The sequence below is a fragment of the Sminthopsis crassicaudata genome, chromosome 1, assembly GCF_048593235.1.
Source record: "Sminthopsis crassicaudata isolate SCR6 chromosome 1, ASM4859323v1, whole genome shotgun sequence".
NCBI classification, from domain to species: domain Eukaryota; kingdom Metazoa; phylum Chordata; class Mammalia; order Dasyuromorphia; family Dasyuridae; genus Sminthopsis; species Sminthopsis crassicaudata.
This window is the reverse complement of record NC_133617.1, coordinates 543,730,125-543,743,394: the sequence shown is the minus strand read 5'-3', so window position 1 is coordinate 543,743,394 and position 13,270 is coordinate 543,730,125. Positions and strand designations below refer to the sequence as shown.

General features: G+C 31.3%; 1 protein-coding gene across 1 annotated transcript in view; it reads right to left on the bottom strand.

Moving 5' to 3' along the window:
* Positions 1-13,270, bottom strand: part of LOC141550862 (fibrillin-2-like) — a 120,424-nt gene that overhangs the window by 43,579 nt on the left and 63,575 nt on the right. Inside the window, 7 exon segments of the mRNA XM_074281944.1 lie at positions 1,760-1,894; positions 2,463-2,573; positions 3,740-3,859; positions 5,933-6,049; positions 6,270-6,335; positions 9,848-10,000; positions 13,035-13,160. Coding sequence (XP_074138045.1) covers positions 1,760-1,894; positions 2,463-2,573; positions 3,740-3,859; positions 5,933-6,049; positions 6,270-6,335; positions 9,848-10,000; positions 13,035-13,160 — 828 coding nt within the window.

Genomic DNA, 13,270 nt, shown 5'->3' with positions numbered 1-13,270 from the left:
GAAAGAACTAGAGGAAAATCTGCTAGAGGAAAATCGGAGGCCAGAGGCACCATCTTTCACACCACAAGACTGGAGATAATTATAACAAGCTCTTATTTAAAAAAAATGAGTAGGCAAAAGAGAAAGTTGCTATGAGAATTAGGAAAACTAGGTTTAATAGTCAGAGGAACTGAATTTAAAAAAAAAAGTCTCTCCTACCTCAAAGAGTCAAATGGTTACCTGCTCAAAAAAAAATAAAATCAAATAATAATAAAGAAGAAAAGGAGAGCCAATTATCTTAAGAAAATGATTCCTAAACCTAGAATTGGATTAGAGGAATCCATCAATGTTGTAAGTAAAATGTGTACAGCACAGAATAAAAGAAAACCTACAAGGAAACAAAAGATGAACAGTTCTGAATACAATTTGTAATATTTATCTAGATAGACTTCTGCCTTTGTGTCAAAGTTGTCTCCTCAATCTTCTAAGCTTTCTTAGGCTGTAAAAAATGTCTCACCCTGATCTTTTGTTGGCTCTACCCCTCCAAAATTTGATTTGAGGTGTTATTTTAATATTAGGAAGCCAATATTCAGTGAGTTTGGCTAAGTTGCTCCCTCTAATCCACTATCTTGGCTCTACCATAAATAATTTTTTCTTTCTTGCTGAGGCAACAGGGGCTAAGTTACTTGTCTAAGGTCACACATCTAGGAAGTGTTAAATGTCTGAGGCCAGATTTGAACTAAGGTTCTCCTGACTTCAGAGCTGGTGCTCTAACCATTCCATCATCTAGCTGCTGCTCATAAATAATTTCTTAATAGCATTGTGCCAGAATAAAGTATGTTAGCATTTTAAGAAGATCTACATGGAAAATCCTAAACTAACAATCTGGTAAACTTTTAACTAAATATTAAATTATTTTGTCCCCAAGGACATTTTGTTTGAAGCAGTTTTTATGCCTTTGCAGGCTAGAACTTGGAAGAACTAATGAGAAAAATAAAATGACATTTCCTGAAATGTTAACTACCAGTTTATTAGCAAATTTATCTGAGGATACTCTTAAAAAAAAAATTTGGATATGGTATATACCAGTGGTCCTCAAACTTTTAAAATAGGAAGCCAGTTCACTGTGCCTCACACTGTGGGAGGGCTGAACTACAGTAAAAACAAAATCTCACACTGTCTCCGCCCCTCAGCCCATTTGCCATAACCTGTCAGGCTGCATAAAGGTCCTCAGCCCACAGCATCTGGCCAATGGGCCGTAGTTTGAGAGCCCTTGAAATATATATAAATATATATATATATATATATATATATATATATATATATATACATATATATAAATATATATATATATATATATATATATATATTTATATATATATATATAAATATATATATATATATATATATGTATGTGTGTGTATGCCTTTATATATTTGAATACAGTATATACCTTTGAAATACTTGAAAATATTTAACTTAAAGATGAAATAATTTGCAAAAGGAACCAACAACCAACATTTGGTTTCAGTTTACTAAAAATGGCTAAAGAGTAGAGGAGGAAAAAATGCAATGCTGTAATTTTGAATATTTAGTAAAATGCTTACTTGTAAAAAAAAAAAGCAATTTTTATTATTTATATTATTGTCTCCTAATGACTGACCACTGTCTCTTTATGCAGGAGTCATATTTTATTATTAGACTTAGCTACCTGATTTGTTATTTTCTCTTTCTATCTTTATTAGAAAAATGATTATCAATATCTTTTTCTAAACCTTACCTATATAAAGGCCTTCCCCATCAGGTCTTTGGATCAGTAGAGTGGGACAGAGACACATGAAAGTACCAATCATATTCTTACACATCATGCCTTTAGATTCACAGTCATGTAAACCTGCAACAGATTCATTTAGATCTGTAAGAAAGACAATACTTCATAGTTAACAAAAAGATCCCTGACAATAGGTTCATGTTCAAAGTTCAAGCATAATAATTTTTAAAAAATTATTTTGTTTTATCAAGTAAAATTTTATTTTCCCTTGTAAGCTATGTCTTTTGAGACCAAGGAAAATAACACTCCCATTCCCCCCCAAAAAAAATCTCAGAAAGGCTAAAGCACTTTTGCCAGTTTTCTAAACAACTTTCTATAACCTTTTAAAGACACTAAGAAGAGTGCAACTGTCTTTATTTTGAATATATCAATATTGTATAGTAACACTTCTATAATGATACCGCAACTCAAAACAATTTCCCTCTGATTGAATTTAATTTCAAAGTAATCAGGGAAACATCAGATGTTGAGATGTTCAAGACTATTTAACCAATGACATACTGAGTGAAAGCAAATATGAAAACCACTGTTAAGCTAAATTTATTTAAGAATTGGAAGAACTATATTCCCAATATGGGCACAGTTGGTATTATCAAGATTAAGTGTATGTTTAGGTTTTACTTAAAAATTTTTACTTATTAAATGTCATTACCTTTACTCATCTTTTGATCATAGCCAGCAGGACAAGTGCATTCATAGTAACCAAAGGTATTTATGCAGCGAAAAGCACATAACAGTGGATTTGGGACACATTCGTTGATTTCTGAACAGTGATAAAAAGGCAAATTATTTTTTTGTTCTCAATATAATGGTCTATTTAATTAAATGGTGATTGATCACTGTACTCTTGTCATTCAAATGATGTTGAGTTTCTTCCATTTAGATCACATAAAACACTCTTTAGTACCTAAGAGATTGTTATTATAAATTATTGTTTTACAATTATCTCTATAAGTAATCTTATCTTCTACTTAAGATACTGTAAGATACACCAGGGCTAGCAATTGTACTTTATATAACTTTTATGTCTTTTATATGCAGTGACTAATCCTGCATATAATAAGTATTTAATAAATGTCAAAATAAATTTGATTGACTCTAGTTGAGTCATAAATTTTGTTTACTTTTGGAATTGGCAACCAAAGGAAGGAAGAAGGAACACTGCAGCAATTTCACATAATTATCAACACTGAGAATCTGTGGTTGTAAAATGACCAATTTAGAGTGGCTACATCAGTAGGATATATATATATATAATATATATATATATATGTATATATATATATATATATATATATATATATATATATATATATATATAAAGATACATATATCTTTCATATAAAGAGATGAGATAAAATATATGTAGATTAAAAAATGTAATGATGGTGGCAGCAACTGAACAGTTCTTTTTGAGTGGAAGCTATGGGTTAACCACACAAACCAAAAAGCCTTTTCCACTGGTGTAATGGGAAGGACACTGAGTGAATAGTCAGAATACCTTATATAAAACTCCTGGTCTATTGCTTATGATGTGATTTTCAGTATGTCATTTACCTTTTTTAAGCCTGTACAATGTGATAATATAATCTATCATGTCTATTGAATATTGCTATTGAGAGGACTGGCTATATTAATATACAGAGAGTTATCTTTTTAGGTGGTATGTTTTATATATGAATGATATTTAAATAAAATTTGAGAAACAACATGATATAGCGTACATATTTTTTGCAATCAAAAGATTTAGATTCATATCTTGATTTTAACCCATTAACTTTCTGGTAGATAAGTCTTCTTCTCAGAGAATTCTTGATCTACATCAGTGGAAAGGAATTTTTATATAGTGTCAAACATATTATTGAAATCACAGATCTTCTCCTACCTAAAAACAAACAAAAAAAAAAAGACAAGAAAATAAAGGCTTACCTCCACAATTTATCATAGAACCTGGCTCAAATTCATCACTGCAATTGCATTCAAAACTTCCAATAACATTAATGTATGCCCCATTTCCACATGAATTCCCAACTGAACATTCATTTGTATCTGGAAAATAAAAAAAAAATTTAAATTATTATTTTTAAAAGCCTATACACTTCTGACACCCAAGTTTTTGAGGAGGAGAGTGGATGCACTCTCTTGAAGAAGTAGAATAAATGGTTCTGAGTATATATTAATATGTCATCCCATAATAGATGAGCATGAGCACTATACTTCTATAAAAACATTCAATGTATATACATGTTCTGTACTCCATAGTTCATGGAAATGATGACTTTTGACAAAACAGAGGAAGAATGGGCTAAATTTGGGAAATGTGTTCCTCTTGACAGTTTTATAGTGCTTGTTCTATCCAACCCTCCTTCACAATGCTTCTTACATACTTTTTTATTTATATAACATATATGTGTGTGTATAATTTGTGTGTTAAATTATATATTACATACATATTTTATGTAACTAAGCTATTTCAGATCCTCAGAACTTCTCATTTAACTCTTGTAACAGTCTTCTAACAATTCAAAGTCTCCTTGATTCCTGTCTCCTCTTTCTCCAAATCATCTTTTACACAGATGCCAAAATAATCCTTCTAAAAGAAAAATTATTGTAACACGGGAGCCACCTAACAGTGGCTTCTGGAGATCCAACCCAGACCTGCAGAATGAATCTCCTCGTGTGAGAAGATGATACAAGGAGACTGAGAGGCAGTTGCTGTTCTCTGACCTCTCTTCTCTTCCCTTTGCCTCCAATTTATTTCACTCCCAGTCTGCAACACAACACCTGTGTCAGCAAAGGCTGCCCTGCAACTTCTTCAGATGCTATGATCCACAACTGTGGAGGCTCTCAGAGAATTGACCTGTCCCTTAACAATATATGACCAGATCACTACCCCTGCTCAATAGTCTACAATGTCACTCTTTTGCCTCTAGGATAATATATAAATTACTAACACAGTACTTTCACAAGCTGCCTCCAGCTATATTTAATTTATACACCTCCTCTTTATATTTTTATTATTTTTATGTTCTAGTGAAAGTGGTCAAGATGTTATTTCTTGAATTCTCCAATCTTTGTTCACAATTTGTGATTGAAAGATGATGTTTATCTTGTTTTTATTTAAATCTTTAATCTACTTGGTTCTTGTCCCTCCATAAATTCCCCGAGGACCAGACCTTTGTTTCTGTTTTTGTATCTCCAGTATGCAGAATATTGGAGAGGTAAATTTGATTGTGTAATAAGTTTTGCAATGTAGTTTTATTTGAGGTCAGAATTCAGGTAATTATCTGGTCCATATGAGTATAAACAGGATTGGACAGGAGAATAAAGGAGCAAGCAAACTGCTAACTTTGAGTGCTTGGCAGATCTCTTTATAGAAGAAAAAGTGGATTTTAAGCACATATATTGTAGAAAGATGAAATGAAAAACAGAAAACATATTCCTGAAAATGAAATTCAGTTTCCATCTCATGTAAAGAACATTTATTCTGAGAAAAGTCATTTTGCCTTTCTATACCATTTTTTTGTTTATCTATAAAATAAAGGGATTGAACTAGATGATATAACAATTAGAAATATCTAAAAGTAGATAGTAGTGTAAGCTGCCTTTTTTTTTCTTTTTTTTCCTTTTTATCACTAGTAACTTGCACATATTTAATACTGCTGTACTAGTTTTTTCCTCTCATCAGAAGTCTAAGTAAAGGTTAGATTACCATGAGTTGGAGTTATTGCAAGGTGAATCTTGGATTAGAGAATATAGGATTACATTATACAATAACAGTAATATGAGATGATTAACAATGAAAAACTTGGTTCTTTCTCAGTGGTATAGTGATCTAAAACAATCCCAATAGACTTTGGACAGAAAATGCCATCTGAATACAGAAAAAGAACTGAGATTAAAATGTTCACTTTTTTCTCTTTTTTAATCTCTCCTATGGTGTTTCCCTTTTGCTCTGATTTTTCACTCCCAAAATGATCCATAAAGTAATGTGTGTTAAAAATAAATTTAAAACTTTTAAAAAAGAGAATATAGAAACTGAGTTTTTAATATCTTGAGATCTTATAAATTTTAAGGTCCCATTTTTCATTCTAGCATGTCATTCTGTGAATTAACACTTACCCAAACAATATACTGTAGCATAATTCAGGTTGTAACCCGTGGGGCTTTCACAGCCAAATGATCCATCTGTGTTGGCATTTAAATAAATCCCTGGGCTTTCAAGACATTCAATGACATCTGAAAAACAGAATTCCCAAGCTTCTATATGTTTTTTTTAATCAACAAATTGGATGGGCTCAAGCAAATTTTCAGATATTTAAAGACATGCAAGTTGTGCTACTATTCAAACATAGCATCATAATTTTTTAAGTAGGCGGGTGTATTCTGTGGAGTAATGGAGGAATATGCAATTATTAAATGAGATTTTGTGATTTCTTGCTAAAATAAAATTAAATACCTTCCTGTGAATCATGAAGGCTAGAGGCAGTTCCATGGCCAAATGGACATAAATCCTGGAAAGCAACTGCAGAGAAATATTGCGTAAGAATTCCAAATTATCCTGAATACTGAATAGTATTTAAAAAAAAACAAATTTATTTTGCTTCTAATTTACAATTTCAAAATAATGTATATTTGGTTTTTTTTTCTTTGATTTTCTTCTACGTATGTTTACTTAAAAAAAATTCTAACACCAATATATCTGAATGAGGTACTAGTATTTTAAACAAAGATTTTCCCCAACACATATCAACTCCATGCATTCCATCTTTCCATCTTGCTTTATATTTTGCTTTTTTTTTCATTCAAAGAAGCATGTCTGATGATTTTGAATTTGCTTCAAACTAATCTATAATTTACCTCTCCTGTTTCTCTACAATGCAAAAAGATCTATGAAAATCTGTGTGTTAATTCAGCTTTCAATATAAGATTTCTTATTTTATGAGTTTTGTGGTACAATACCCTAATAAAAAATTTAATGAAATCTAACAATTTGTTTCCTTCCCCCTATTCCACTGATTCCCAAATTCTTCCTTTTGAAGACAGGTAATTCTGACATTTAAGTAATCACCTAGTTGCATATTACATATACATTCATGCAAGTTGTCCATATTAAATTATTCAATGAAAAACACCTATGTAGGTTCCTTAGGAAATGATTTCATTTTAACAGTTAACATGGATCGATGGCAGAGAGGAGACATGACTCTGTGACTCCTCTAACCTTCTCTCAAACCAACAGCAGATAAAGCCTCTAAATTGGTTTTGAAGTCAAAGAACCCACAAATATTTGTAGTACAACACATTTCTAGAAGAACAACTTCAAAACAGGTCTGTTTCAATCAGGCAGGGGGACAGTCTGCCGAACCCAGCCTGTAGCATAGGGAAACCAAGGCAAGAAGTCAGAGCATTATAGCTTCCACACACCTGTGAATCTTCTGTGAGTCTCTTAAGCCACTCTGTCCTGGTTGCAATCAGGTGGTAAATTTAGTAGATTTGCCTTTTGAAAAAGACAAAAAAGCCCCAGCAGAACACTAGACCTAGCCTCTATTACCCAGCACTAGAAATCAATCATAATTGCCCCAGGGCAAATTAGAGCAGAGGTCACTCCTTTGCATTGAACAGACCTCAAGTTTTTAAAAAAGTGAATAAAAAACAAAAACGAACTCTCACCATAAACTGGTTGGATTTACATGTGGATTCTATTAAACATTTAAATAACAATTAACTCTAATACTATATAAACTATTTGAAAAAATAGGGAATGAAGGACTTCTACCAAATTCCTTTTATGACAGACATGGTATTGATACCTCAAACAAGAAGGATGAAAACAGAGAGAAAATTATAGACTAGTCTCCCTAATGAATATTGATGCAAAAATCTTAAATAAAATCTTAGCAAAGAGATTACAAAAAATCATCCCCAGGATAATACAGCATGACAAAGTAGGATTTATACCAGGAATAAAGGGCTGGTTCAATATTAGGAAAACTATTAACATAATTGACTATTATCAATAATCAAATTAACAAAAACCATATGACTATCTCAATAGATGCAGAAAAAGCATTTGATAAAATCCAATGCCCATTTCTATTTAAAAAAAAAAAAAACAACTAGAGAGTATAGGAATAAATGAACTTTTCCTTAAAATAGTCAGGAGCATCTATTTAATGTAATGAGTAGGTTGAGGAAACCAAGTTATCACTCTTTGCAGATGATATGATAGTATACTAAGAGAACCCTAAAGAATCAACTAAAAATATTAGAAATAATCCACAACTTCAGTTGCAGGTACAAAATAAATCCACATAAATCATCAGCATTTTTATACATCAACAAAATCCAACAGTTAAGAGTTACAAAGAGAAATTCCATTTAAAATAACTTGATAGGATAAAATATTTGGGAATATATCTGTCAAGGGAGGGTCAGGAACTATATGAGAAAAATTATAAAACACTTTCCACACAAATAAAGTCAGATCTTACAATTGGGAAAAAATCAAGTGCTCTTGGATAGGTTGACAGAAAATAATAAAGATGACAATACCTAATCTATTTATTTAGTGCCATACCAATCAAACTCTCAAGAAACTAGGAAAAGTAATAAGAAAATTCATCTGGAATAACAAAAGGTCAAGAATTTCAAGGCAATAAATGAAAAAAAATTAGCAAATGTATGTGGCTGCCTAGCTATATCAGATCTAAAACTATATTATAAAGCAGTAGTTACCAAAACCATTTGGTATTGGCTAAGTAATAAACTAGTTGATCAGTAGAATAGGTTAGGTTCACAGGACAAAATAGTCAATAATATAATAATCTAGTGTTTGACAAACCCAAATATCACAACTTTTGGGATAAGAATTTACTATTTGACAAAAACTGCTGGGATAATTGGAACCTAGTATGGCAGAAACTACACATTGATCCACACCTAATACCATATACCAAGATAATGTCAAATGGGTTCATAATCTAGACATAAAGAATGACATTATAAACAAATTAGAAGAACATAGATAGAATAGTTTACCTCTCAATCTATGGAGGAAGGAATCTGTGACCAAAGAAGAACTAGAGATCATTATTGATCACAAAATAGGTAATTTTGAGTATATCAAGTTAAAAAGTTTTTATACAAATAAAACTAATGCAGATAAGATTAGAAGGGAAGCACACTGGGAAAACATTTTTGCATTTCAAGGTTCTGATAAAGGTCTCATTTCTAAAATATATAGAGAATTGACTCAAATTTATAAGAAATTAAGCCATTCTGCAATTGATAAAATGGTCAAAGGATATAAACAGATAATGGATCCAACCATTCTGGAGAGCAATTTGGAACTATGCTCAAAAAGTTATCAAACTGTGCATACCCTTTGACCTAGCAGTGTTTCCACTGGGATTATATCCCAAAGAGATCTTAAAGGAGAGAAAAAAACTTACATGTACAGAAATGTTTGTGAAAGCCCTTTTTTTGTAGTGGCTCTAAACTGGAACCTGAATGGATGCCCATCAATTGGAGAATGGTTGAATAAATTATGGCATAAGAATTTAATGTAATATTGTTCTGTAAGAAACGACCAACAGGATGATTTCAGAGAGGTCTGGAGAGATTTACATGAACTGATGCTAAGTGAAATGAGCAGAACCAGGAGATCATTATACATGGCAACAACAAGACTATATGATGATCAATTCTGATGGACATGACTCTCTTCAACAATGATTCAGACCAGTTCCAATTATTCAGTGATGAAGAAAGCCATATATACCCAGAGAGAGGTCTGTAGGAACTGAGTGTGGACCACAGCATAGCATTTTCATGCTTTCTGTTGATGTTTGCTTGCATTTTGTTCTCAGGTTTTTTAGTCTTTCTAGATTCAGGTTTTTCTTGTGCAGAAAGATAACTGTATAAATATGTATACATATATTGAATTTAACATATATTTTAACAAAAAAATAAGGAAAAAAGCAGTTCACATGGTTTTCTCTCATTCAAAAATCATTTGTTATTTTAAAATCATACCTTCATCATCTTTAGGATACAGTTCACAAGGGTTACCCCAGCCCTCTCCTGGCATCTTACTGCAACAACATTTTGCCTTTGTGGTATTGAAAGCTTTTGATACTGTGCACATTCCATTCTCAAAATTTTTGAAGCAAAAGCTCTGGCAGGTATCTAAGCAATTTAAAAAATGTAAAAACATTTCAATTGTTTAGGAAACTATTATAAAATATTCTAATGCAAATATCTTTGAAGAAAGGGAGTAAGCTTTTTAGTTGGATGCAGTTTAGTATAGTTTAAAAACATTAATTGGAATGACCAAATCATATACTTTTCATAATATCTTACTCTATGACAAATGACAACCTCTAATTGCTTGCTTTGTGAAATTTTACAAGAAAATGAAGACTTTCGTAAATAAAATAAAGTAATATTTGTTCAAGTCTTATTCTGATGCCTCATCAGTACATGGGAATAACCTTGTTTCTTGGAGGCTAATATAGTAGGTTTTATGTGTTAATAGAATCTATGAAGCTAGAAATGCTCAAGCTTGCACATAATTTTGTCTTAGGTAATACTTTATCTTCAGCGAAATTCACCATGAAGATTACACTAAGTGATACATATATCAAAGAAAGGACTCCTAAACAAAGCTACAGTCTATCTCTATGTTTCTTTCTTCTCTATCATACTGTTTCCTATTTTAAAAAAAATTACCTTTGTCCTACAAGGGTATAAATCTAAAAAATACAATGCATCATTCAGTGAAGTAAATCAGCTAAAAAGCTAAACCTGTATTTTGAAAATATATTGAAATTTTCTAGGGGCAGCTAGGTGGCGCAGTGGATAGAGCACCAGCCTTGAATTCAGGAGGACCCGAATTCAAATCTGATCTCAGACACTTAACACTTCCTAGCTGTGTGACCCTGAACTGTGTGAGGCTGAACCCCAGCCTCAGGAAAAAAAAAAAAAAAAAAAATTTCTAGTAACAAAATTATAAAAATGAACCATGATGGTCATTTTTAAAAGTACAATATCAAAAAATTTAAACAGTATTTTTATCTTCACGCTATTTTTTTTCTTTTTCAATACTAAAATTTTATGACTTCCAAATTCTTTTCCCTCCAATCCCTCACCTAGAAGGCAAGAAATATGACATGCATTATACATATGAAATTATGAAAATGTGTTTCCGTATTAGCCAAGTTGCCCAAAAACAAAAGAAACCAAGAAATTTTTGTTTATTTTGCTGAGTTGGGGTGAAGTGGCTTGTACAGGATCACACAGCTAGAAATTATTAAGTATCTGAGGTCAGATTTGAACTCTGATCCTCCTAACTTCAAGGCTGGTGCTCTATCTATCCACTGTGCCACCTAGCTGCCCCATGTCACTTAGCTTGCCCTAAAACCAAGAAATTTAAAAAAAACAGTATTTCAAAGCATAATGGATCTTGTTTACGTGATTAAAAAAATATTCACTTTTTCAGAAAATATTCTTTGTAATTCCCAGCCATGTCTTACTTTAAAGGCTTCATCTCTACCCTTTATGTTAAAGACCTTTCTCTAGGTATACAAATATTCTTTTTATACTAGGACAGCATTTGGATTTTTTGTTATTTCAACCCTCTCTTTTTTTAAACTTAAGTTCTTCTGACAATAGATTATCATTTAGGCCACTCCTTTCTTTTAAGTTGTTGTTGGTGGTATTTTGTAGCTGACTTCCATCAGTTTCTTGCTGTAAAGATGCATGAATTTGTATTGATAAAGGATATTTCTCACAGGAAGCTCTCTACAGATAAAATCAGGATCCCAGTAAAAAGTAATTATAAAAAACATTTTATTGATGTCTTTTGTTTTTATATAATAATTATTTCTAGAAGAAAAATGAAATAAAATATTTCATCATCTCCAGATTGAACCCTTCTCTTTTAACAAAAGACAAAAACTGACACAATAATGACAACTTACAATGCATATATTTTACCTCAAATCCTTATCTGCTGTAAAGGAAGTGGCTTATTTTTACATTTAAAATTTATAATGTGTTTTTCCACTTATTCAAAGAGTCTTACGGTAATCTATTCATTTATATTGTTGCAGTCATTATGTATATTTTTCTTTTTGTTGTATTTATTTTACTCTGGATCAGTTAATACATATCTATCATAAGATGGAAATCAGATATAAAGATTTGGTAACAACTAAATCTGTAAATCTGAATAAGCCTCATAGTATTTGATTTTTTTTTTCTTTCTGACTACTTGTGGTATATATTCTCTTTGATTTGAGAGTTCTGGGTTTTGGCTATATTTTTTAGAGTTTTCATTTTGGGATTTCTTTCAAGAGGAAAACAATATAGTCTTCCAATTTCTACTTTGCCCTGGGTCTGGTTCTAATCATTTTTGTTTGTTTGTTTGTTTTATTTTTGTTTATTTGTTTTGCTGGGACCTTTTATCTGTATAGAGAGATCATGATGAGATTTAAAATTTTCAAAATAATTTCTTAGAATATGATATGTAGCTTTTTCATTCACATTTTAGGGTAATATTTCTTAAATTATTTCTCAATTCATTTCCTAGGCCAATTGCTTTTTCCTGTGAGATATTCATATTTCTCTTCTTTTTTAAAGTTTTTTTTAAACTTTGTTTTACTCTGGTTTGTTTTTTAGGTTGTTGTGGAAGGGTTGTGCTAGGGAGCTTTTCTTACTCTGCCACTTTTGTCTCAGCAAGAACTGATGAATTAGCTAATACAAATTTTAGAGATGACTGGAGATTTATTATCAAGATATAACATAAGGAAATGTTACAAAAGAAATATAAGTAAAAGGTGATGGATAAAATATCATATGCTTTTTGGTTTTTTTAAATACCATTATGAAAATGAGATATGCCTATCTTAAGCATATATTTGATGCAAAGATGTTTTCAGATGATTTTCTATAGCGAATAATGTATAGTTACACAAATGCTCAAAATGTATACAGAATATAAATCTTAAATTTGATGTATTTCCTAATTTTAAAGTAATATTTGACTCAATAGAACAAAAGGTAACCTGGAAGGCTTAGGCATAACATCTGAATATTAAAATCACAGACCTTCTAATTGGTGATTTGCTGAATACTTATATCTAATGAGATTTAAAATTGGGAGGAATTAAGTAGTTAGCAAAAAGGTCAATATTAACACCATCATAATTTCAAGACTTACCAAAGCATCTCTGTCCATTGTCAAACAATATAAAACCTGTGGGGCAGATACATTGGAAACCCCCTACAGAATTTGTGTAAGAGCCAAAAAGGCAGATGTTGGGATCTTCATTGCATTCACTTATATCTATAAAATAGGAAAAGAAAAGTTAATTTTGTAATTTTTCTGATACTTCCTAAAATGTTGTGTATTTAATGCCCAAGATTACTAAAGGACAAACAAAAGAGGTGGCAAGG